This window comes from Nannospalax galili, unplaced genomic scaffold, assembly GCF_000622305.1.
Source record: "Nannospalax galili isolate Female #2095 unplaced genomic scaffold, S.galili_v1.0 scaffold610, whole genome shotgun sequence".
Lineage (NCBI taxonomy): Eukaryota > Metazoa > Chordata > Mammalia > Rodentia > Spalacidae > Nannospalax > Nannospalax galili.
This window is the reverse complement of record NW_008329141.1, coordinates 197,978-225,570: the sequence shown is the minus strand read 5'-3', so window position 1 is coordinate 225,570 and position 27,593 is coordinate 197,978. Positions and strand designations below refer to the sequence as shown.

General features: G+C 41.8%; 1 protein-coding gene across 1 annotated transcript in view; it reads left to right on the top strand.

Moving 5' to 3' along the window:
• The window catches only part of LOC103734495 (aldehyde oxidase 2), an 88,916-nt gene extending 66,517 nt beyond the window's left edge, over positions 1–22,399 (top strand). Inside the window, exons 30-35 of the mRNA XM_008833468.1 lie at positions 321–373; positions 2,740–2,854; positions 6,583–6,648; positions 6,764–6,952; positions 11,719–11,886; positions 22,283–22,399. Coding sequence (XP_008831690.1) covers positions 321–373; positions 2,740–2,854; positions 6,583–6,648; positions 6,764–6,952; positions 11,719–11,886; positions 22,283–22,399 — 708 coding nt within the window. The remainder of the gene's footprint in view (positions 1–320; positions 374–2,739; positions 2,855–6,582; positions 6,649–6,763; positions 6,953–11,718; positions 11,887–22,282) is intronic.
• The last annotated feature ends 5,194 nt before the right edge of the window (positions 22,400–27,593 follow it).

Genomic DNA, 27,593 nt, shown 5'->3' with positions numbered 1-27,593 from the left:
TTTTTCTTTTTGAGACATGGTCTTCCTACAGCACCAGCTGGCCTGGAACTCACTATGTAAACCAGGCTGGCCTTGATCTCACAGAGATCTGCCTGCCTCTACCTCCTGAGTGCTGGGATGAAAGGTGTGCACCACCATACCCCTCTTTGGATTCTAATTTATATTTGCTCAATCCAGACTTTTTAAACTCAATCAGAGGAAACTGTCAGTATACCAACTAAGAAAAAAAACAATAGCAGATTTTGATATATAAAAATGTTCATTTTAACCTATCAAGTGGTATATTTATTTGCTGTCTCCTAAATATGCCCATTCTGTAGATAAAAGCAGCATTTGAACAAAGAATCAGTCTTTCAGCCACTGGATACTTCAGGTAATATTTAAGTATTAAATATTAAAGTAATATTTTGACTTAAGCTAAAAAATATGAAGTTGCTTTGGGTCTCAGTTCTCTAATTCATAGACAGAATTATATTATACTGGAAAGATGGCTTATCAGTCAAGAGCACTGGCTGTTCTTGCAGAAGACCCAGGCTTGGTTCCCAATACCCACATCTCCATTTACAACAATTTATAACTCCAATTCCAGAGAATCTGACACCCTGTTCTGACTTCTTCGGTCATCAGGCACACAAGTGGTGTACATGCATACATGCAGGCAAAACACTCATACATTTTAAATAATAAATCTTTTTTAAAAAAATAAAGATTTGTGTTCTTGCAGAAGACCCAGGCTTGGTTCCCAATACCCACATCTCCATTTACAACAATTTATAACTCCAATTCCAGAGAATCTGACACCCTGTTCTGACTTCTTCGGTCATCAGGCACACAAGTGGTGTACATGCATACATGCAGGCAAAACACTCATACATTTTAAATAATAAATCTTTTTTAAAAAAATAAAGATTTGTGGGCCGGGCGTGGTGACGCACGCCTTTAATCCCAGCACTCGGGAGGCAGAGGCAGGCAGATCTCTGTGAGTTCAAGGCCAGCCTGGTCTACATAGTAAGTTCTGGGCAGGAGGGGTGGTGTATACCTTTAGTCCTAGCACTTGGGAGTCAGAGGGAAAATATATTTCTGTGAGACTCCAGGACAGCTGGGGCTACAGGGAGACCCCATCTCAAAAAAAAAAAAAAAGACCAAAAAACAATTAAATAAAGATTTGAGGGCTGGAGAGATGGCTCAGCAATTAAGAGCCCTGTTTTTTCTTGCAAAAGACCAGGGTTCAAATCCCAGCACCCACATGATGGCTACCCTTTATAACTCCAGTTCCAGGATATCTGACACTCTCTTTTGGCTTCTATGGGCATTGCATGACATGGGTATACTTAACATACATGCTGGCACAACACTCATATACATAAAAAATAAAAAACTCCATAGCAAATTCCAGGCCAGTTGTGGTTACAGGGAGACCCTGTCTCAAAAAAGACAAAAAATAAAAAATAATGAAAATAAAGATTTTTATGACACAATTATGGAAGTCTAGTTTAGGCCCAAATTATATTAATTCACATGAGTTTTTGAGTGGTATAAAGAAATATTAAATAATAAAAAATATTCATAGAGGGCTAAAAACACTCTGACTTATTTAATACTTGTTTGGTTATTTATTTAATGCACTTGCTAGGCAGACATTCTACCACTGAGCTCCATTCCCAGACCTTAACTGTTCATTATTGTGCATAGTAATTTTACAAATCCTCCTTCATTGTAAAAGGAATCACTTGTCCTCATGTATGCAGTGTCAATAGGAGAGATCCCTCAATAAATTCATGTTAGTTAAGTAAACAAAGCAAAGAGAAAAGAGAGGACTATCAAATTCAAGCTGTATATAGCATTCTTTTTACAATTTAGCAAAATAAACCACTAGACTACCCATGCACAAAAGGAAATGCTTATGGAGAAAACCAAAATGGAGATGATTTCCCAGCCTAGTGCAATCCCAGAAGGGAGCAATTCAGCCCTCATGGCTGGGAATTTAACTCAATGAGAAAGAGCTTGTCTTGCTGGGGGTAAGACTCTGGGTTTAATCCCCAGCACTGAAAAAAATTAATTAAAAAGTTAATAATATTCATTGACTATATCTCCCACTGTAAATTAATTAATTGAATCACCAACCCTCCTTTACCAATCTTCTAGAAAAATTCATGTGTATGTATTAGTGTTTTGCTTGCTTATACGTAAGTGTGTAATGGCCCATGGACACCAGAAGAGGGCATTGGATCCCCTAGAACTGGAGTTACAGAGAGTTGTTAGCCACCTAGTGGTTATTGGGACCCAAACCCCAGGTCCTTTGCAAGAGCAACCATTGCACTTAACTGCTAATCCATCTTTCCAGTCCTCACCAGCCTTATATGACCATCAATTCCCTGTGACCTTGATTAATACAATCATTGGAGGTCCCCCTGGGAATACTGATGAAAATCAGTAGAGTTTCCCAATGTGCTCAAGTTTCAAACTATCACCTGGGGACATGCATTGTTAGGACCAGACCAAACGTCCATTGGCTTTTCTGTCTTTCACATCCTCCCCACAGTACAACACATGTCCTCTTTAAAACAGAAGCAGATAACTGGTTAGGTAAATAAAAAGTAGCATCTTAAATGAGTTAAAAATTCATTGAAATGAGCATCAATCCATTGAAATGCTATCATAAAACTTTGGTAATTTTTTAAATGAATGGACATCTTTTGTATTTTCTGCTCCCCAATATAAAGGACTTTATTTCCTCAGGGGCTACAAGGCCTTCATGGACTGGGAAAAGGGGGAGGGAGATCCATTTCCATACTATGTCTACGGAGCTGCCTGTTCTGAGATTGAAATTGATTGTCTGACAGGTGCTCACAAGGTAAGTCAAGCCTAACATTGCCCTGGACAAGTCAGAGCATCAACAACAGAATTGCACTGTGCAGAAGGTAGCCCCGTGTCATTACATAATATGCAACAGGAAGTGGAGTCTTTCAGTTCCATGGGAATTTCAAGGGATCTAGGCTTATCTTGGAATTTTCACATAATATAGTAGTCAAAAAGGAATGGCCTGTGACCAGAAAACTTAATGTGTTAAATTTTTTCATTTCATTTCAGACAACAAAATCACTTTTCAAAGCTTTACCCAGAAGCAAGTTCTATTCCTAAAGGAAAAAAGTTATTTAATGTGAATGGATGGATAATTTAGCCCAGAGTCTGCAGCAAATGCTTTGAAAACACATAGCAACATGCTGATATTTCGCTAAAGTCCCAAATCCCAGGGGAACTACTGACTGATAAATAGATTGGGCTGTGAGTGGGATATGAAAATGTTTGTACTTACTTTTTAATTGATCAACCAAGGAGCCACCTATTGAAGACAGGGAGCATATTTAACCCCAAGTTAACAGCTTGCACCATAAATGATAAACCTGTGAATTATAGTCCAGGTACCATTCTGGGAACAAAGATTACAGAAGCCTTATGTAGAGTAACATGGAAACAAAGTATAGTAAATTGTTAGGAAGATTATAGGACACACCAGTGATGGCCATATCATATCAAAATGCCTTCATCATCCCATCATTGGTTAACTTTTCCTCCACTTCAATGTCATATGAATAGGATACTTTTTGAGACAGGGTCTCAAGCAGTCCAGGATAGCCTTGAACTCCCTATGTAGTTGAGGATGACCTTGAACCGCCTGCCTCTGCCTCTCAAGTGCTGGGATTATAGGCATGCACCACAATACCCAGTTTATTCTGGTGCTGGAGATCAAACTCGGGGCCTTGTGCTTGCTAGGCAGGCACTGTACTGACTAAGCCACATCCTTAACCTGTGAATAAGTTTGTTCAAATATACAGTAAGCCAGGCATGGTGGTGCACACCTTTCATCCCAGCACTTGGGAGACCAAGGCAAGCAGATGTCTGTGAATTTGAGGCCAGCCTAGTCTACAGAGCCAGTTCCATCCCGGCCAGCCAGGGTTGCATAGTGAGACTCTGTCTCAAAGAGAAAAGGAAGAAAAGAAGAAAGAAAGAATGAAGGGTCATCTGGAGAGTGTTGCCCTCATACTTTCATTCAAGTTTTTCCTTAGGATACAGTAATATTATGTTTTTGTGTTTTACATTTTTATTACATCTGTTTACTATTTTTCATGGAGATGAGGAGGGAACATGACATATAGTGCATGTGGAGGTCAGAGGACAACGTGAAGGAGTCAATTCATTCCTTTCACCATGTGGGTCGGGGGAATGGACCCATCAGCCTTGGCAGCAAGTGCCTTTACTCTCTGAGCCATCCTTCTGTCCCATATGCCTCCATCTTTATTTGAGATCATTTTTAAGAGAAAAATTCATGTGATCACAGATTGCTTATGTGCTCATTTTAAACCCCGTTTTCTAGTGTTTTCCACAGTATGGCACACGTAAATAATGATATTTGTGCTGCAGTCCTGTGGATAACAGCCTGGAGCCCTGCTTCCGGCCCCCTCAAAGTCCAAGTCCCAGTACCTTTGCACACCTGGAACCAATTTGAGGCTCCACCTTAGAAGGAAAGCTGTTTTCAGAGATAAACTACTTTTAAAATGCTTCACCCTCCCACGTGTGCTACCAGATTTAGCAAACAAAAATAGGGGTTGCCTAGTTAAACCTGAATATCAAGTAAACAACAATTTCCCAGTGTACATATGCTGCATGAAATACTTGGGACATACTTATTTTATCTGTCAATTATACCAAAGGGCCTTAGAAGAAATTTCTAAAGAAACAAACAAGGGGAATCTTCCAGAATTTATGGTGTCAAAATAGTTAAAATTTGGTCTTCCCTGTGCCTTCCAGTTTATATTTATAGCTGAAGGTCCAGAAATTTCTATATAATATTGAGCCCTTACAACAGTTTATTCTTTGAAGAGGCAAAACTTATAGTAATCAAAGAAAAATCAGAGAAAAGGTCCACTATGGCCAATTCTGTGACATACTGATGCTTCAGCTGTTTGTGGCCAGTGAGCAAAAACATCCATCTACTGAATCACCATCACTCTCCATTGTCCCACACCCACAGCACAAACCACACCAAGTTTCAAGGTAGATATAAACTGAAGGTCCCGTCTGAGGTATCTCTGGTCTCCTTCCCTATCCAGGTTGAAAAAGAAAGCTAGTCCTGGGGCCTGAGAGGCCAGGATTTGAATGGCCATTGAGGGCATGGTAGAAAACACCTGAAATCCCGGCACTTGAGAGGCTGAGGCAGGCAAGCCACAAGTTCAAGGCCAGCTTGGGCTGCACAGCAAGATCCATTTCAAAAACTAAAAAGGACTTAAGATGTAGATCAGTTGGTAGAGTACCTAGCATGAGGGAAACCTGAAGGGTTGAATATTGATCATACTTCTCCTCAGTGTGTATGTACTCCCAACATTCTAAGGGTAAAGTGCTTGAGGATCAGAAGTTCAAAGTCATCTTCAAGCTAAGTTTAAGGCCAACCTGAGTTACATGAGAATTTGTTGAAAGAAACATAAAGAAAGATAGGAGGTGTCCTAGTTTGTTCTTCATTGCTGTAACAAAACACTCTAACCACTACCAACTTGGAGAGGAAAGGGGTTATTTAGCTTACATATCCCGGGTCACAGTTCATCCCAGAGCCCAAGGTAGGAACTCAGGGCAGGAACCTGGAGGCAGGAGCGGGAGCACAGGCCATGGAGGAACACTGCTTACTGGCTTGCTCCTCTGGTCCCTGCTCAGCCTGCTTTTTTTTATACAACACAGGCCCACCAGCCCAGGGGTGGCACCACCCACAGTGGGCTGGGCCCTCCCACGTCACTCAGCAATCAAGAAGGTGCCTCATGGACATGGCCACAGGCCAGTCCAATGAAGGCAATTCCCCAATTGAGGCTCCCTCAACCCAGGTGTGTCAAGTTGACACTAAAGCTATCCAGCACAGGAGGGAAAAAAGGGAGAGAGAGAGAGGAGAGAGAGAGAGGTCCAACCCAAAATGGTAGCTAGAAAGGAGCCCAAATATTATACCTAAACAGAGAAAGTTGTTACCAGTATAAACTCTAACAAAAGGGGGCTGAAGAAAAGACCACAAATATTCCTGAAACATTAAGAAGCTTTCTAAGGCTCTCAGCAACCAGCACACACATGCACGCACACACACACACACACACACACACACACAGGCAGATCAACAAAGAGTTCATCTCAACATTTACCCTTGATACCTTTTAAGGTCTTGCAAAGCCCCATACTCATACACACCATTATACTAGATACTAGATGATTTTCTCAGTAACATAGGAACAAGGCCATCTGCATCCAGTAGTCATAAAGACTAGATGTGCTATGAATTCTACACGAACAATGAAGCCAGGTTGAGAATCAGGTAGACAAGTGGGCTCAATTATTTGCCAGGTGATTCATTCACCACACCCCATCAAAAGAATGAATGTGAAAGATCTTGTCAGGCCTGGCACTCCATATGAAGAGTTCAGCTGATGTCTTCTCAGCTATAATGTTGGCAGGCCAGGGTGTGGTGGTATATGTCTTTAATCTCAACACCCAGCTAACATAGTACTTTTAATTCAAGTTTTATGGAGAGATAAATTTTATTTTGTGCAGAAAATCAGAACAGACATTGTCATGGATGCATGTTGCAGCCTAAATCCAGCCATTGATATTGGACAGGTAGGTGCTGCTGGTCCTTCTAGGGGGATACCCCTGCCTGGGAGTAGCTGAAGGGTAGATAACCACCTTCTTACAGTAATACATTGTCACCAGGCTTGAAATTGTCCCCCTCCAGATAGAAGGTGCATTTGTTCAAGGAATGGGCCTCTACACCACTGAAGAGCTACAGTATTCTCCAGAAGGTGTCTTATACTCTCGGAGCCCAGAGGAGTATAAAATCCCAGGCATCACTGATGTCCCTGAGCAGTTTAACGTGTCCTTACTACCATCATCTCAGACCCCACTAACCATCTACTCATCCAAGGTAAGCACTTGAGCCAGTTGTAGCATCATCAACAAAAGTCAGGGACAAAACAAAAACTGAATGGTAGCAGTTATCTGCACCAGACCACCTAGAGATGCGTCGCCTAAGAAAAACTGAGTTCCTGGAAAGAGAAGTAAGCCAGTCCTTGGCAGCCTGGGCCCCAATCTTATTATCTTCTTTCTCTGAAATCTAGCCAAAAGCAAAGATTTTATTTTATATTTTGTTCATTTATTTATTTGAGACAGAGCATCACTATGTAGCTCTGATTGGCCTGGAACTTGCTATGTAAACCAGATTGGCCTCAAATTCACAGAAATCTGCCTGCCTCCACCTCCCAAGTGCTGGGATTAAAGGTATATGCCATCATACCTAGCTTTTTTTAAAAAAAAATATGTATGTGCGTCTGTGTGTGGGTGTGTGTATGTGAGTACAGGTGCCCTTGGGCACCAGAGGTGTTAGATTACCCTGGAGCTGGACTGACAGTTGTGAGAACCAAACTCAGGTCCTCTACAAGAACAGTACCTACTCTTAACCCCTGAGCCATCTCTCCAGCCCCAGGAATGTTTTTTGTTTGTTTCTGTTTTGTTTTTTTGAGATGGATCTCAGGTAGCCCAAAATGACCTCAAACTCAGCATGTGGGCAAGGATAAACTTGAATTCCTGATCCTTCAGCCTCTTCCTCCCAAGGGCTGGGATTACAAAAGTGTCCTAGGTCTCTCTAAGAACTTTAAGAATATAATATTGAGGGCTCAGTCACTAAAGTGTTTGCATTGAAAGCACATGGACCTGAGTTGACCACAGGACTCACATAAAAATTCTGAGCATGGTGGCACACATTTGTAATCCCAGAATTTGGGCGTGGAGACAAAAGGATCTCTGGGATTTCTTAGCCAGCCAGTGTAGCCAAATTGGTGAACTCCAGGCCAATGAGACATCCTGTCTCAAAGGAAATAGCATTTCTAAGGAGGATACTCAAGGTTGTCTCTGGCCTCCATACACTTGCACACATGTGCACATGTACCCCCACAAAAAAAGTAGGGAGTGAGGGAATAAGAATATAATGTTGAGCCAGACATGGTGGCTCACACCTATAATCCCAGCACTTGGTAGACTGGAACGGGGATTACCACAAGTTTGAGGCCAGCTTGGCTACATTGCGAGTTCTAGGCCAGCTGGGCTTCAGAGTGAGACCCTCTCTCAAAAAAAAAGGAAAGGAAAACAAAGGAATACAATGTTAAAGACATGATGCCACTGAAATCTTAGTGATCTTAGAGAGCAGTGGACTGAAGACCTGAGCTCCTGCCTAGCCCCACCATCCTCCTTTGCTCTCAAGTAAGTTACCTACCTCTGAGGGGCTAGCGGTCCTCAGCCATACCAAGAAGCGAATCTAGAGCAATGGGTCTCAACCCAGGCTGGGGGCATTCTACCCACCCCCCCACATGTGTACACACAGATATTTGGCAATGTCTATACTCATTCCTGGTTGTTACACTGGTAGGTGGAGGGGATTTTACTGCCAGTGGAAGCTGGGGGGGGGGCAGCTAAACCACCTTCAGCATGCAACACAGCCCCTACAACGAAGAAGCATCCAGTCCCAAATGTCAGGAATCAAAAACACCAGCGAACCTTTAATAACGACTAAAGGAAAGGAACAGCAAATTAAAATAAAGGTCAATGTTGGTTCCGTTACTTATGCAGACCACACAAACCTCAGATAGAAACTTCACCAAGGTTTGAGATGTGAAATCTTCCTTAAAATCTTTTGGGAGACTTCCCACTAGGAGAAAATTGTTTTTCTTTTTTTCAATTTTTTATTTTATTTTTATTTTATGTGTGTGAGTGTTTTGCTTACATGTATTTAAGTGCACATGTGCATGCAATGCCCAGGAAGGCCAGAAGAGGGCCTTGGATCCCCTGGAACTGGAGTTCTGGATGGTTGTTTGCCGCCATGTGGGTGCTGAGAACCAAATCAGCTTCCTCTGTCAGTGCTTTTAACCACTAAGCCAGCTCGCTAGTTCTAATTTTATTTTTTTAATAGTTATTATTTTTACTTTATTATTTTTATTTTATGTGTATAAGTGTATTGTCTGCATGCATGTAAGTACACCCATGTTACACAATGCCTGTGGAAGTCAGAAGAAGGTGTTGGATCTCCTGGAACTAGAGTTCTGGATGGTTGTTAGCTGTCATGTGGGTGCTGGGATCCAAACCCGGGTCCTCTGCAAGAGCAGCCAGTGTTCTTAACCACTGAGCAATCTCTGCAGCCTTCAATTTTCTTTTTGAAACAAGAAAAATGTATCTGCAAGATTTTCATCATTTCCAAACTGAATCTTCCTTTCAGACCAGGAATTTCCTCTGGACATACACTGATGAGGCCATGGAGAATCCAAAGGAAGGAGAATCAACAGGGCCTTTGGATTCTTACTGCACAGGAATCATTTCACAGGGGAAGGCAAAAAGCCACCCAGAGCCCACTCTTAGCTCAGGCTAAGAGTTCCAGGGCAGGGCAGCCTAGCATGGTGGTGCATGCCTGTAACCTTAGCATTCAAGAAGCAGAGGCAGGAAGATTTTTAGAAATTCAAAGCCAGCCTGGTCTACTTAATAGCAAGTTCCAGGCCAGTCTGAGCTACACAAAAAATAAAAGACTAGGAATAAAGCCCAGTGGTAGGATCCTTGCTTAGCATGTACAAGGCCCTGTATTTGATTTCTAGCAACAGAGAGAGAGAGAGAGAGAGAGAGAGAGAGAGAGAGAGGAGAGAGAGAGAGAAAGAGAGAGAGAGAGAGAGAGAGAGAGAGAGAGAGGAGAGAGAGAGAGAAAGAAAGAGAGAGAGAGAGTGAGTGAAAGAGAGATGACAGAGAGACAGAGAGAGACAAAGACAGTGAGTCACTAGGCATTCAGGACCCTTGAGCCATTCACGGAAACTCAGACTCAGAGACAATCACGGATTGTAAATCCTCTGTGTAAGGTACCATGTACTAACACAATTCTACTTCCTGATCCTCACAGCACTCCCTGAGACCCCATTGCCTATGCCTCACTGCCAAGGTAGAGAGGGGGTAAACCTACCCACCCAGAGATCTACCAGGACCATGGGCCATGATTCAGAAGCAGCTCAGCAGCTACAAAGTGGTGATCCACTGGACAAATCTTTGCCGAGATGTATTTTTCCTTGGCCTATGCAGAAAAACACCAGGAATTTTATATTAAAATTCAAATATGTAAAGTCTTTTGAGATGCCTAGCCCTAAATGACATATCTACAGTGGAACCTCTACACCTAAGACTCATGGAACACAGTAGAACGGGGAGGGGGGGTGGAGAGAATACTAGTACATCCCTCAGCTCTCACCAGCAAAGCTTCCCCATACAACAAAGTATGGTACACACAGAAAGCCACAACTGGCTGAGTTTTAGAGACTGAGTTTAGAGACACTGGCTGCATGTCCCTGGATAGGACTCCTGTATTAAACCTTACCCATGGCTTAGGGACCATTGTGGAGGGGGCAAAAAGATTGTAAGAGTCAGGGTTGGTACATGAACATATGGAAACAGGCTTTCAGGCCACTAGGAACTTGCTCATATGAACTTGCAACAATGGTGATAGCATGCACAAGACCCATGCCCAAGATTCAATTGGACAAAAACCCAGCATAGAACAAGGCAAATGGGCATTAGGCCCCAACCCTAGCCTAGAAACTATTGGCAACTGATTACTGCTGGGTAAGGGAAAGTAGATCTTCTATAAGGGAGAGACTCTAGATAGGTTGACTAGACTCCAGTGGGTTAACTTGCACTGAAGGACATCTAAGTGCAAATGCATGACCAGAAGGACTTAACATATATGACAGAATGCATGAAATCTGGGGAGGGGGGTACTTTCAGGGGGATGCAGATGGAGAAGGGGGTCTAAATTTGATTAAGATCTATTATATGAAATGAAAAAAACTCAATAAAAACATTAAAAATTTAAAAACCGAATGATCTTGTACTATGGGCTCCATTCCTAGAAAGTAACAGTCAGAAGCACAGAACAGCTGCTGCCTTCAGACATGGGGCATCTCTGTTCTTCCATAGTTCCTGCCACACCTACTCTTTCAACTACCCACTTCACTCACATTCCCTACTCCCTGCCTTGTACCTGCATGTGAAGTTCTGCCACCTTCCTAAATCACTGCACTTTCTCCTAGAGGCCTGCCTCCCTGAACCCCAGAGTCATAATGAAACTTTTTTTTTCCTTTGCTCATGAAGTTGGCCAGTTCAGTCCACTGAGAATTCTAATCAGCATGCCCTCCTCTCCTCACCACACAGAAATACACATACAAGCACACATGCATCCATTTCCCATAGAACAAAGACTTATCCCAGATTAAAGATCCAGAAAGTTCAAATTTTTTATCTATTATTTTTATTTTATGTGTGTGAGTGATTTGCCTGAATGTATGTAAGTGCACCACATGAGTGCAATGCCCACAGAGGCCAGAAGAGGGTGTCAGATCCCCTGGAACTGGAGTTACACATGGTTGTTAGCCACCATGTGGGTGCTGGGAATCAAACCTGGGTCCTCTGCAAGAGCAGTCAGTGCTCTTAACCACTGAGCCATCTCTCCAGCCCCAAGTTCAAAAATTTTTGAGTTCTAGGGTTTCAGTTGGTCAATAAACATTTGAGAACTGATTTGGGCAAGACTATGTCAATGCTGAACAAAACCCTGCCCCCAATTAGCTTGCAGTCTACTGTCGAAGTTTTTAAAACAAATGTACTTTCTTGCAGGGCCTTGGGGAGTCGGGGATGTTCCTAGGGTCATCTGTGTTCTTTGCCATCGCTGATGCAGTAGCAGCAGCACGCAGAGAAAGAAACTTGGCCGAGGACTTCATGGTGAAGAGTCCAGCAACACCAGAGCGGGTGCGGATGGCCTGTGCTGACCGCTTTACAGACATGGTAGGGAGCTGTGGTTTTCCTAACGCTCATTTCTCTTTCCTGCTTCATAGACTTCTTGCATAAATTCGTAACCTAACTTGGGTCTGACTGATCGATTTAAAAAATGATAAAAATCAAATCACAGAGCTGGGTGTGGTGGCCCATGCTTGTAATCCCATTAGCTTGAAAGCTAAGGCAGGAGGATTGCTGGGAGTGTGAGGTCAGCCTGAGCTACATAGTGACTTTCAGGTTGCTCTGGGTTAGAGGGAGACCCTGCCTCAAAAAATTAAAATAAAGGCCAGGCATGGTGGCACATGCCTTCAACCCCAGCTCTGGGGAGGCAGAGGCAGGCAGATCTCTGTGAGTTCAAGGCTAGCTTGGTCTACATAGTGAGTTCCAGGCCAGCTGGGGCTACAGGGAGACCTTGTCTCAAAATAAATAAAATAATAAATAAATAAACAAACAAATAAATAAATAAATAAATAGCAGCTGGAGAGATGACTCAGCAGTTGGAGCACTGGCCACTCTTGCAGAGGACCCAGGTTCAGTTCCCAGCACCCCCATGGCAGTTGACAACCCTCTGTAACTCCAGCTCCAAGGGATCCAATGCCCTCTTCTGGCCTCTGCAGGTTTGCATGCACAGGTACCTTTACATGCATGCAGGCAAAACACTCAAACACATAAAAAACAAAAATAAATAAGTAAATAAACAATAAAATAAAACAAATAATACAAGCCCAGTATGATGGTATTTACCTGTAATTCTGGCACTTTGGAGGCTGAGGCAGGAGGAGTTCAAGATCAAGGCCAGGCTGTGCTACACAGTGAGACAACATCTAAAAGAGAAAACGAAAAGGAAATCATATAATCGTATAAATACACTTTGGTTTGGGGGTCTTTTAAGTTCTGTTAATTTATCTATTGAAGATGTGGGAGTGCTGTGTGCATATGGGCATGTGTGTGCCTTTACCCACTGAGGCATCTCACCTGCTGCAACAAGTGAAGCTTGTACAGATGTAGCGCCTTAAAAAAAAATTTTTTTTTAGACTTCTTGAGATAGGGTCTTCCTGTAGCCCTAGCTAGGCTGGAACTTGATATGTAGCCCAGACTGGCCAAAATCTCACAGAGACCCACCTGCCTCTGCCTCCCAAGTGCTGGGACCAATGCTGCATGTAACTACACCAGCCTATCCATTATGTTTTGAAGCATGAACTAGTCTATGTCAGTGTTGCTGTGGTTAAATTATATGGCACAGAGAAATACTTTTTAAAACTTTAAGGCAGCCAAGTGTGGTGGTTAGAAATGCATGTGCAAACATCCAATGTCAATTGCATTGAAAAAGAATTTTTCTGTATGAAACTGTGTATTTTAATAATGAAATGGAGATCTTTTTTAAAGGTTAAAACTTCATTTATGTCTTATAGGGTTTATACTGAGTACAATATTGTATAACTGTAATAATTCAACTGTAAACCTAAAAATTTACAGCCAATTTTGAAAGAGATGCATCCTACCTCAGGAAACCGTTATTGAATATGTCAATTGTGTTGTAATGATATGCTTCTTCTAAGTATGTTGCTATTAAATAAATAATTTTTAAAAATTAAAAAAAAAATTTAAGGCAGCCAAGTGTGGTGGTACGTGCCTTTACTTCCCACACTCAGGAGGCAGAGGCAGGTGGATCTCTGTAAGATCAAGACCAGCCTTGTCTACACAGCAAGTTCCAGGCCAGCTGGGGCTACAGGGAGACCCTGTCTCCAAAAAACAAAACAAAAACATAATGGATAAATGGAAAACAACTAACTGATTTCTCAGAACTGCAGTAAGTACTCCTTCCCTCTATCCTTCCTCTGCCTGCCCTTCAGCAAAACCAACCCCCTAAAATAACCGGAGTATCATGAAGGCATATTAGATATGCCTATTAGATACTTTGCATGTTCCCCTCACAGAGTACACAGTGTCTGCCTGTCATTTAGAAACAGCACAACGCTGTTAGCGGGCCACTTTCCTGCTTCCTTCTATTCCCTGAGAATCCTTGCCCAGCACACAGAGCAAGAGTCATCTGAGCATAGACAGCAACCCCAACCTGCTGACCACCACTGACCAGCCACACTGGAGAGGTCATTGAAGCCGCATGTTTTCTAAAGGCAATTTAATTTCAGTAGCAACAGCTAGCATTGACTAAGTACCTGCTAAACATTTAATACATGTTTCTCACTAGTCACTACCACAACTCTGTCAGATAACATGACTTTCCTTATTTTACCAGTGAAGAAACTGAGGTGTAATAGCTGGCCCATGTACTAGGTGGGAGCTAAGTTTCTAATTTAGGTGACTGGCCCACACTGCCTCGTGAGAAAAAAAGAACATTCTTTACTTCCTAAAAGGAATTGCAGACTTTTAGAAACCTATTAAAAGGAGCCCTAAAACTTAACAGACCTCTTCAGAACATACAGCCATAGACTGAAAGAATAGCACAGACTTGTGGCTTACAGAGGACTTAATTACATAACTACTCATTTCCTTCCTTTCCATGGTCACTTCCTGTGTCCATCTCCAAATCTAGCTCAGCAGCATCAGCTGTACTCCAGTCATGCCAATCACTCCGTCATTTCCATCCAAGTGTCGGCCCAGCCAGTGGTTCAGACAGTCCTCCCACTCTACTGAACACAGCTAGGATGATGCTCATCTGCCTCTGGCCAGAGCCTCCTCCTCAGGCAGGGGCAGGGACCTGGTACCCTGCACTCCAGGACTCCTGTGTAAGACCACCCTGACCTTGCTCATGGCATGGCCACTGTAGAATCATATCATCTCATACCCCAAAGTTTCAGCATTTGTGGCCTTCAAAACAATGTTTTCAGTCACATTTTTGCAATAATAACCATCTTTTTCTGGAATGGGGGCAGATTCAGCAAACTGAAAACATAGCATGATAAAAATGTTGCTCCTAATCTTCCCATCTCACCACAGGCTAGTGCGTTCAGTCTCCCGATGGCATAGCTCTTGACTTGCATTCCCACAGTCCAGACTGCTTTCAGTAGTCTGGTTGTTTAGCAAAGCCATTGTTACATACAGTGAGAAGAAGTGAATCACTTAGATCTCATCCACCATTCTGGACCCCAGGCTGCCAGTGGCGTGAGGTGAGACAATATTTTCTGCCAAATCTGATGGTTCCTTGTTGAGACTTTCTTAACATGTCCACATTTACTAATCTATTGCCCACCAAGCAGACGCTTGGTGTCAATCTCACTTTTTTTTTTAAATAGTCCTAAATGGTTCCTAAATATTACCTCATGTTATAACCTATGTTTAATACCTTATACTGCTTTGTTTGTTTTTTGTTTTGTTTTGTTTTGTTTTAAGACAGGGTCTCACTAATGACCTGGAATTCACAATGTAGATCAAGCTGACCTTGAACTCACAAAGATCCATTTGCCTCTGCCTCCTGAGTACTGGGATCAAAGATGTATACCACCATGCCCAGACTTCACTTTTTTTTAATTAGGATGTCCCATTGGTCCTAGAGCTCTCTGATTGACTAGACTGGGGACCAGCAAGCCCCACGGATCTTCCTATCTCTACCTCTAGATCACAGGCATGCACTGCTACTACACCTGGCTTTTTACATAGGTGCTGGGGCTCCAATAACTCAGGTCCTCTGGCTTGTGCAGCAAGCATTTTGCTAACTAAGCCATTTCCCCATCTTCTTGCATATATATGAATTATATATGAATTAAAATCAGGTTTTAATTTATATATGTTTATAGATACAATGTGTCTTATTTGTAAACCCATTTTACAAAATGTGCATGCCGTTGACATGAAAAGATTTGAACAGTATCATTGGGAGTGACTCTTTTGAGGCTTCGTTCCCCAGAAATTTGGATTGGGAAGGCACTTTTCTCATGAAATGCACTCAGAGAAATACTTGTTTACACCCCAAAAGAAAATATCTCTCCAAATGTACTCATTCTATAAACTCATAATCTTTATTTATAGCCAATGGTTAAGTTGATAGGCCGAGAAGGGAAGACTGTTGACCTCCTAGTAGTAAGGCCACTCAGGCCACAGGGAGAGCAACCATCTGTCTTCCTGCTTATTCTGACCTGTAGTATTCCTAGCCATTCCACTGACCTGACAATATTTGAAAATATTAGCCAATCCCTGACAAGACTCAGGTGACCCCAGTGCTACTTTGTTCTGGCCTCCAGGCCCCTTCTTCAACTGTTCATGAGCAGAAAAAATAACTGGAAGCCAGACTGCAGTGGAACCTCTCAAGGAAAGCAGAGAGGAGACATTAGAAACTGTTTAACAAAGAAGACCAGAAACACAAATAATCTCCTGTAGGAAATGTCCATACTATTCCATCCAGACAGAAACATAGCACTAGTTGTGGAGTGCACATCTGTGATACTATGCATTTGGGAAGCTGAAGCAAGAGAATCATGAGTCTGAAGCCAGCGGGGCTACATAGTGATACCTTGTTTCAAAAAACAAATTGTATGCCTCTGTGTGTGTGTGTGTGTGTGTGTGTGTGTGTGTGTGTGTAACAAGAGAAGGTAGTGCACTTGCTTAGCATGCTCAAGGCCCTTGGTTTGATCCCCAATACAAGCTGGGGGTGGGGGGATCCTTTTGGCATTTGCCTCCCTCATACTCAATAGCCAGTCCTTCACCGTGTCCCCTGACAATCTCTTGAACCAGTCTGTTTCCTCCGTTGCCTGTCACCATGCTACTCACACATTCAACAAGCTCTTCCAGTGTCCCCATGTGTGTCAGGCATTAGGGAAAGAGCAGCAAATGAAACTGAAACTCTTGCCTTTGTGTGGTTTGCCTTCCATGACTCCAAGTCCAAGACCTAGCCCTACCCTGGGTCAAAGCAGGCTCCTCACTAGTCTCTCACACTCCCTGTAGCCAGCAGCTTGTGGAGCTGTCATAAGCAGTGGGACATGGGCTGGAGACACAGCTCCATCCTGCTGTCTGCAGAAGCCTAAGTGAGGAATTTTTGTAAGAGACTCAGGTGAGCCTAGATTCTGACATCACCACAACAGAGAATTTCAGGACCAGCCAGTATGAAGCAGAGTTGAAGTTTATTAGGAAGGGAGTTTAGACTATCAAGGAGATTCCACATGGAAGTTAATTGTAAATGTCTTGACTAACGTTTAAATCTTTGTTGTTGTTGTTTAGACTTTGGAGAGTCAGGGTTTCATAAAGCCCAGACTGGCTTCAAACTCACTATATAGCCAAAGCTGGCCTTGAACTCCTGATCCTCCTGCCTTCATTTCCCAAGTGCTAAAATTACAGGTATGTACTTCCATACCAGGCACATACAGATAATCTGTGTGTGTGGTGTTTAGAATCAAATCTAGGACTTTGCTCATGCTAGGCAAGCACTCTACCAGAAACTACATCCCCAGATGATCTTTCCAGGGTACATTCATCTGTCCTATCCCTCCTCTATGTCTACCGGATGCTAACACAGAGCAAATCTGAGCCTAGTCAGAACTGGCTTTTTCACAACATGGTGGGTTCAGGGGAATTTCTTTCCTCGGGTTTTTTGTTGTTTGCTTTTTTGTTTGTTTTATTAGGAGGACTTTGGAGTTGTTTTGTTTTGTTTACTTCAGTTTTTTGTTTGTTTTCTGGTTTTGTTATTGTTTTTGAGGCAGGATCTCTTGTAGCCTCAGCTTTCCTTGCTATGTAACCCAGGATGACCTGATCCTCCTGCCTCCACCTCCCAAGTGCTAGAATTACAGGCATGTGCCACTATGATGGACTTTTGGCCAAAGTTTGTTTGTTTGTTTGTTTGTTTTTAATATATGATGACTCGGGGATAGAGTTGTAGTTTAGAGGTAGAGCTTTTGCTTCGTATATGCAAGTTCTTGGGTTTAGTCTTCATCACAAAAGAAAAGGAGAAATATATAATAATTCACATTCGTACACAATGTTGTAACCGTGGCAAAAATAATTTTTTTTTCACTCAGAAGGCAGAGACGGGAGGATTATTATAAGTTTGAGGTCAGCCTATACCACCTAGTGAGTTCCAAGCTAGCCAGAGCTACATAGCTAGACCCTGTCTCAAAAAAAAAAAAAACTTTTTAGGGCTGGGTATGGTGGCACACATCTTTAATCCCAGCACTTGGGAGACAGAGGCAGGTGAATCTCTGTGAGTTTGAGGCCAACCTGGTCTACATAGAGAGTCCCAGTCCAGCTGGGGTTACAGGGAGACACTGTCTCAAAAAGAACAAAAAACAAAAACTTTTTAGAAACATGGATATTAACATTTTTTTCTCTTTGGCCTTTGAATTCTGAGATTAGAAATGCAATTATTTCTAATGAGTAAAAAGGTGAGAGAGTGTGTTCTAGAAAATGACCTTTGGAAAGTTCGAAACTTTTCTTTAATAATCTCTCCTCACCATAAGGTAAATAACAGCTTGCCTGGATCTATTTCTTAAACAGAAATGATGGTAAAACACTCAGTACTTTTCCCTTGGAATTAAATGAAATAATGCATGTAAAAATACTGGTTAAATACAAGTTATTCTGTAAATATTAGGGTTAAGTTTGTCCCTAAATATCCATAATTATCAATGACCTTCTTTAAAACGTGCCTCTCCTACAAGGCTGAGTAAGTATTTCCACATTAAACCAAACTGACCTGCTGAGGCCAGAACAAGCAGCAACTCACTCATAACTAAAAGCCTCATTTTCATGGGTAAATTGGCTTCAACAAAAAGCAAGCATTGGTAAGAAATAGAGCATTTTGTCACAAAAAAATCCAATTGAGCAAGCTCTTATTTATTCAGGGAGTTTTGGTTTTCGAGATTTTGTTTGTTTTATTTTGATATTTATGTATTATTTCTTTTGTGTGTTTGTGTGTGGGTACACAAGCCACTGAGCGAGGTCAAGAGGACAATTTGCTCGTCCTCCACCATGGATTCCAAGGATTAACCTGAGGAGCCATCTTGCCAGCCCTAAAACATGATTTACAAAGAAAAATCTTTGCAATTTTGAAACATGAAGGATTTCAGAGCTTTATAAATTTGGAGAAAACATAAAGTTACCTTGAAGAATTTGGCAACAGGATCGTTTTGAAAAATCTGTCCTTGCTACCTTATAACAAGTTTTTGCTACCAGTAGCAAAAAAGAAAGAAAGAGAGGGAGGGAGAGAGAGAGGGAGGGAGGGAGGGATTAAAAAGCTAGGAAGCTGTGACACACATGAAAGTTCTGAGGGTAGCTTCATGGTACAGTGCACATGTCTAGCAGCACAAAGCCCTGAATTCAATCCCCAGCATCAGGAAAGAAAAAAACGAAAGGTGAGATCCATACGAGCTGGCACAGTTAAGGGCTGTGTAAAGCCAATTAGCAAATTGTTTCCATTTCCTGGAAGTTAAAATCAAGCAACTCAGCCTAGAAACAAGTTTGCAAACAGGTTTTTAGTTCCTACCACATTTTGAACAGCAGCCTTGATAATGCTGCCTGGTGGGAATTCAGCAGCTACCATCAAGTGCTATATCTGGCTCATCAAGGTCTAATTTTAGTAGCTCAGGGGAAAGTCCTTTCATTCTTAGATTAGTACTCCATTCTCCATTCCAAATGGCCAGTGTTGCCCTAGCCCTGCTATTCAGAAAAGCTGGCATAATTTCTCAAGGCCTTTCCCTTCCCCTACAAATCCTAAGCTGGTTTCCAGTCACTGACTCCTCTCCCTTTACAGCATTTGATCACTCACCATCCCTTATCTCATGTTCTCTGTCTGCTCCTTCCCAGTTCTAGATGGCCAGACTCAGTAGAATTAGTAGCATGAAAGGGGTCACCTGCTTAGTTCAGTGAAGGGAGCCTGAACTCCAGATGGCAGGGACAGGCTCATGAAAGTATCACATCCTGCAGAATGCCCCATCCACTTACACTAGCCTCAGCTGGTCCCCCCAAACACTAGCCACTCAGGATGAAGTGTGCCAGATCCTCATCCTGCACCCAGCTCAGATTCCTCTGAGCCAGAAGAGATGGTCCTGCCAGTCTACAAGTCTGCATTCTGTTTCCTAGGGTACATATAACCAAAACTTGTGGAAACACTTGGTCCCCAGCATATTCAGCTAATCTAAATCACAGATAATTGGCAGGGCCTTAGCCCAGTACAAACATGCCTCAGTCACATGATTCTCTGAGATGTAAAACAGAAGCAGACTGTGTGACTCAGAACACTTTCCAGAGTGGATTCTCCCCGAAACGCTAAACCTGCAGTCCCGTTCCCATGAGACCTGTGCACCTACACCTACTCTCGTCCTCACTCAGAACCACATTCTTCCCCTGCCTTCTGTCTTAGAAGAGGTTTTATTGAGGCACAGCTTGTAAAACTGGTTCTCCTTTAAACATGGACGCAGGGACTCAATCTTTTCTCTGAAAGCTTGGTGACACTTCACCAGTAGCCATTCTACTACCGACTGTTTCAGGAGTGGGTGTTGTGTTGTTTTGTTGCAGGACAAAGTCTGCACAGAGGCTACACAGGCTAGGCATGCACTCTACCACTAAGCTATACCTAGCCCTCTGATACTGTTTTTGAATGCTTTTTTTTTTTTTGTCTTTTTTTGAAACAGGGTTTCCCTGTACCCCAGCTGGCTTGGAACTCACTATGTAGACCAGACTGGCCTTGAACTCACAGAGATCTGCCTGCCTCTGCCTCCCAAGTGCTGGGACTAAAGGCATGTGCCACTCACACCCGGCTTGAATGCTTATTTTTTATCTAAAAACTCTCATGCTGGCAGGAGGTTCAGAAGATCATCATCCTTTGTTGTATAGTGAGTTTGAAGCCAGCCTAGGCTACATGAGTACTATCTCAAAGAAAAAAGAAAATCCCCTACGTAGTCTCTGAAAATTTACTTTTTTTTTTTTTTTTTTCTGTCTTTTTAAGACAGGGTCTGCCTGTAAGCCCAGCTGACCTGGAACTCACTATGTAGACCAGGTTGGCTATGAACTCACAAAGAGCCATCTACTGAGAGTGCTGGAATTAAAGGTGTGTGCCCACATGCTGGGCTCAAATTTACAGTTTTTAAGTTGGGTAAAAACAAAGGAAAGCCGGAGCAAAGGAGAGCTCCAGAAAGGACAAAGGAGAAAGCTAAAGGTCATCTTAAGAGAGAGAATAAGAGATTCAAAATGGAAAATGGAAAAGAACCATCTTACCCAGTCAGGGAAAGGAGCTTCATAGGGCTGTTTTAGCTTAGTGGTTAAGGCACAGGCCCTGAAGTGTGAGGGTACAAGGCTTGAATCCCATCTCTACTTTGCTTAATTTCTCTGGCTACTCAGTTTCCTGATCTATAAAATGGGATGGGGTGTAGTTAGTGGATAGATTAATTCTAGTTACTTCATAAGGTTGTTGTGAGGATTAACTAACACACAAAGCATAGAACAGTGGTCACGAATAGTAAGTGGACAGTATAATTTGATAATGATAATGAAGATGATTGAGTTAGAGATCTCCAAGATTGAATCTGAATTCGATGATCTGCTAGAAGAACTCATAGAATTCAGAAAAGCTGTTCTATGCACAGTTGTCATTGGTTACAGTGAAAGGATACAAATTAACATCATTTATATGTCCCAAGGAAAAAGGTAGCTAGGATACAGACCAGGAAGTGCTAGGTGCAAATATCCATTTGTCCTTTGGGCAGAGACATGTGCATAGTATACTGCAAGCAAAGGGAGAGAATTTTTTATTTTATTTTATTTATGTGTATGCCTGCTTGTCAACATGTGCACCATGTGTGTGCAGTGCCTAGAGAGGCCAGAATAGGGCGTCAGGTTCTTTGGAGCTAGAGTGACAAGGGGCTGTGAGCAGTCTGATGTGGGTGCTGGGAACTGAACTGAAGTCCTCTGTAAGAGCAGCAAATTCTATTAACTGCTGAGCCATCTCTCCAGCCCCATGAGAGAATGTATAAAGAAAGGATGATCTTTCAAAGGCACACACCAGGACTACATAGTGAGACCTTTTTCAAACAAAACAAAAAAATTAAATTAAAAATTGTAAGGGCTGGCGAGGTAGCTCAGTGGTTAAGAGCATTGGCTACTCTTGCGGAGGACCTGGGTTCAGTTCCCAGCACCCACATGGAGGATAAAAATCAACCATAACTCCAGTTGCAAGAGGATCCAACGCACATGCATGGCACACTTACATATATGCACACAAAACACTATTTCACAAAAATTTTCCTTTTTGCTGGGAGACCCACCCCTGACTCAGGGTCTCCCGGACCTGCTGCAGATTGACAAACCAACATAAGGCATCTTATTTGGATTTTGCATAGTTGATATGACATTTAGGAGAGGGTGACTTACAAAAACATGATTCTTATAGCCTCCTTCCCCTTTCTCTCACTTGCTCAGAGTTTGCCCATGCTCAATATGGTGGCAGCTCCACGTCTTCTCCCAGTGTGCTCTATGTCACCTTCTCACCTATCCAAATGCCTCATCTCACCCTGCTGAGGAGTCCTCTTTTGCCATGCTCTATTCCAAAAAAGGCAACTACCCCATTCACAGCTGCGCTTGAAAGTCTACACCTAAACATAAGTCTGGTGGCTTCCCAACAGCTATACAAAATGGTGAGAGAGCAGCCTCATAGTTTTCCTGGCTTATATCTCCATAGCCCTGCCCTTTAATGGGCTTGATTCCTTCTGCAGAGCATGAGAAGGAGGTGGGACCATAGCTTATCAGAGGAACTTCCAGGTCACACACTCATACACAAAAAATAAAAATAATTTTTAAATAAATAATTTATTGAGAATTTCATACATGCATATAAGGTGTTTTGATCAAATCCATGCCCACTCCCTCCCCTCCAACTCCTGTCATATCTCCCCATCACTTTTTTCTGATAACTTCATGTCCTCTTTCTTCTTCTTTGATTTTTTTTTTAATGGGGCTTTTGACTACTCTAACATTCCCCTCTCTGAAGAGGGAACCCTAAAGTCTTTTAAGGATTAGATAAAAGCTCCCAAATATTTTCAACAGTTTTGGCCTTTGGAACAGAGTATGTTGCTAAGAGGCCCAAGGACATTGTGAGTTTTAGCCAAGTTACTTTTCTTTGGGGTCATTTTTACCCTAACTGCCTAGCCAGTTCCTACCTCCTATTCTTAACACACCATCCTCTGAAAAGGTCACCCAAATTTCCAATAGGGAATAGGAACACAGACTGCTCTGGCTTCTTCTATGCTGAATAGGGATGCAGGGTGAGGCAACTGGAGTACTCCTTCAGTGGGTCTATCTAAAAGACTCCCAAATTGTATAACTCTTATCTCAAGGGGGAAAGGAAGTCTTTGAATCCTGAATAGGAGAAGTAAAGGCAAGAGTAATTAGCATTACAAGTTCTAGATAGGGAACTAGAAATAAGTCAGAACGGCAATTTTCAAATGTTCATATGAGAGTCCATAGGAATTTCTTGACAAGGGCTTCCAAAAGCATCCCTCTATTGGGTCACTCCTCATTTTTCTTTTGTCTTCCAAGGCTGGACTCCAGAATGATGGACTCAGGATTTGCTTTCAGGTATTTTGATAGCTGTTGGAGTGGTTAGAATCAGTGTCAGTTCCCTCTCAAAGGCTTCTAGATAGGGGGAGAAAACAAATTTATCCATCATTTTAGAACAATAGCTGGTTGTCTCCCTTAGCTACAGGTGGGCACTACAGTATTGGAGACCAAGATTTGAAGTCTTACATCTGAGCAGCACTTGCTGGTTAGAAACAAAATCATCAATGAGAAATAGTTGTCTAAATAACTTTTTATATATCCTTAAGCCTAATGTCTGGGAGGTGTAATCCCTTGAATTCTTAAAGAAATATACTGATTTCCTTTTGGGTGTTTAAGACTATACAGTTGACCCAAATAAATCCATTTATTTTTACACTTAAGGTCATTTGAGGATCTGTTCCTCAAGGGTCACATAGGCTTGGGAAGAGCTCCTGGCTCCTTTTATCTATGTGAAGATAAGTCAGAGGTCCTGCTCGACCATGTCTGGCTTCACTTGGAAGCATGAATGTGATGTTTCCTCTGAGTTTACCCTCCTCTTTATAGACTGGACACTGGTTCAAGTCCATCTCATGGGGTCTCCATGGCATCCCTGAAGAAGAGGAGAGGTGAATCACCACAGTTACAGGAAATTTTTGAGAGATGTTCCATAGTTAACTTGGAACTTAGTCAATCTTGGAGGACAAGGGGCGAAAACTGTCCTTTAAGTCCCTCTGACCACATTAGTATAGGCCTCAAACTATGGCTGTTAAACATCCAATAAGGTTAGTTCCACCAGTCTGGTACTTTTCATTATCATGTGCTATGTAGATAAGGCTTGGGTAAAAAACCGAATACTCTCAGATAAACCTTGACTAGATATATATTTTGTTCCTTAAACTAGTTGACTAAACTATGACCATAGACATGTCTCATCCTTTGTATATCATAACAAACCTACAACAGACCTTCCTCACTTCCTTAGGCTTTCTCATTTTTTCTGTCTATTTTGGAAAATATCTCCAATCCCATATCCTTTGAACATCTTTTTTTTTTTTTAATGTGTATGAGTGTCATGCCTTCATGTAGGTAAGTGCACCCATGTCATGCAATGTCCACGGAGAACAGAAGAGGCCATCAGATCCCTTGGAACTGGAGTTACAGACAGTTGTTAGCTGCCATGTGGGTGCTGGGATTCGAACTCAGGTCTTCTGCAAGAACAGTCAGTGTTCTTAACCACTAAGCCATCTCTCGAGCCCCTCCTCTTAACATCTTTTACATTCTCATTTTCTTTTTTTTTCAAATAATTGTGAGACATAATAGCATTCACAAATAAATTTCTATCTGTTGTGAGACTTCTTTTCCTGGGGATACTAAGCAATGCTTATTCCCTTTTAAGGTTCTAGTGTCAAGCCAATGTTTGATTAACATTTTACTGGGGAACCAATAAATTTTTTTAGCTTACTTACCAAGAGAACTGAGGGGTTGCTGAGGTGTATGTATGACCTGACGGTATGCACACTGGAAAGCCTTTACCCAACATGGGTCATGCCTTCTCTTCCAAGCCTTCCCCAGATTGTATACTTTAGCCCTCCCCAAATCCAGGAGGCCATGTGTGATTAGGGCCAAATTACATACAGTTGACTGGGAAGAGTGGCTGGAAAATCCCGTGAGGTTCCAATGACCCTGCTTGGCCCTCCTTTAATGAATGAGCACAACCGTCAACAAGCCCAATTGTGACTATGTTTAGTGATCAGGCTCAGCTGAAGTCATGATGATGGTAATTATTTCATGCAGAAGGGACTGCTGTATAGCATCATCTTATTAAAAGGATCTGGAATTTAAAAGGATTTGGTGCTAGGAGCCACATATGAGGGAGAACATACGTTGTTTGTTTTTCTGAGTCTGTGTTACTTCATTTGGTGTAACAGTTTCTAGATCCATCCATTTACCACATTTTTGTTAACCTCAGTTGAGGGCCACTGAGGTTGCTTCCATCTCTTAGGTATCATGAAAAGAACAGCAACGGATATGGTTGTACATGTGTCTCTACAATAGGGTGGGTCCTTTGTGTATATGCCAAGAAGTGGTATAACTGGGTCATAGGATAGGTTCATTTTTAGTTTTTTAAGAGTTCTCCACACTATTTTCCATGGAGGCTGCACGAGTTTGCAATCCCACCTTGAACGAGTGTGCAATACCAGCAGCAGTGGAGGAGCCATCTCCTTCCCCCACATCCTCAGCAGCATTTGGTATCATTTGTTCTCTTGATCCTAGCCAGTCTGGTTGGTCTGATTGATACCTTAGGGTGGCTTCAATTTGCATTTCCCTAATTACTAACAATATTGAACACTTTTTGAGATATTTCTCAGCCATCTTAATTTCTTCCTTTGAGAACTCTCTGTTTAGATCTTTAGCCCATCTTTTTTTTTTTAATTGGGTCATTTGGTTTCTCAATTCTTTGTTTTTGAGTTCTTTATATATTCTGGGTGTTAAACCTCTGTCAGATGTGTCACTGGTGAAGATTTTTTTCCCATTCTGTGGGTTTTCTCTTCACTTTTTTGATTGTTTCTTTTGCTGTACAGAAGCTTTTTAGTTTAATGAGGCCCCACTTGTTGATTGCTAACCTTAATTCTGAGCAACTTCTGTCAGATTTAGAAAATCCTTTCCTACACCTATGTCTTGTAAGTTACTGCAAATATTTTCTTCTAATAGTTTCAGGGTTTCCAGTTTCACATTGAGGTCTTTGATCCATTTGGAGTTGACTTTTGTGCAAGGTGAACGATAAGGATCTAGTTTCATTCTTCTACAAGTGGAGCTCCAGTTTTGCCAGCACCATTTGTTGAAGATGCTGTCTTTCCTCCATTGTGTATTCTTGGCACCTTTGTCAAATATCAGGTGGCTGAAATTGCATGTACTCAGGTTTAGCTCTTCAATGATGTTCCATTGATCTATGTATCTATTTTTGTGCCAACACCATGGTGTTTTTATGACTATAGCTCTGTGGTATACTTTGAGATCTGGTATAGTAATCCCCCCAGCATTGTTCTTTGTGCTCAGGGTTGCTTTGGCTATCTGGGGTCTTTTGGGCTTCCATACAAATTTAAGAATGTTTTTTTCTAATTCTGTGAAGTACATCATGGGGATTTTGATTGGGATTGCTTTGAATCTATATATTGCTTTTGGTAGGATGGTCATTTTCACAATATTAATTTTTCCAGTCCATGAACATAGGAGGTCTTCCATCTCCTGGTGTCTTCCTCAATCTCTTTCTTTAACGATTTAAAATTTTCATTGTAGTGATCTTTGGTGTCTTTGGTCAGATTTATTCCAAGATATTTTATTTTGTTTGCAGCAATTGTGAATGGGAGCATTTCCTTGTATTCTTTCTCCAATTGCTTGTTATTGGTATATGGAAAGGCTACTGATTTTTGTAGATTGATTTTATAACCTGCCGTTATACAGAAAGTGTTGATGAGTTCTCGGAGTTTTCTGGTGGAACTTTTGGAATCTCTTTAGTATCATATCATCTGCAAAAAGTGATAGTTTGATCTCTTCTTTTCTAATTAGTACTCCTTTAATTTCCTTTGCCTGTCTTATTGCTCTAGAAAGAGTTTCAAACACTATGGTGAAAAAGAGTGGAGATAGTGACATCCTTTCTGGTTCCTGATTTTAATGGGAATGCTTCCAGTTTTTCTCCATTTAGAATGAAGTTAGCTGTGGGTTTGTTATATATGGCTTTAATTATGTTGAGGTATGTTCCATCCAGTCCAATTCCCTCTAGGACGTTGAACATAAATGCATGTTGAATTTTGTCAAAGGCCTTCTCTGCATCTATTGAGATGACCATGTGGTTCTTGTCATTGAGCCCATTTATGTGATTTATGACGTTTATTGACTTACATATATTGAACCATCCCCGCATCTCTGGAATAAAGCCAACTTGATCATTGTGGATTATCCTTTTGATGTGTGTCTGTATGTGGTTTGCAAGTATTTTATTGAGAATTTTTGCATCTATGTTCATTAAGGATATGGGTCTATAGTTTTCTTTTTTGGTTGTATCTTTACCTGGTTTTAGTATTAGAGTGATACTGGCTTCAGAGAAGGAATTTGGGAGTTCTCCCTCTGTTTCTATAATTTTGAATAATTTAAGTAGTATTGGTTGGTGGTCTTCTTTAAATGTCTGGTAGAATTCTGCTGTAAATCCATCTGGGCCTGGACTTTTTTTAGTTGCGAGGCTT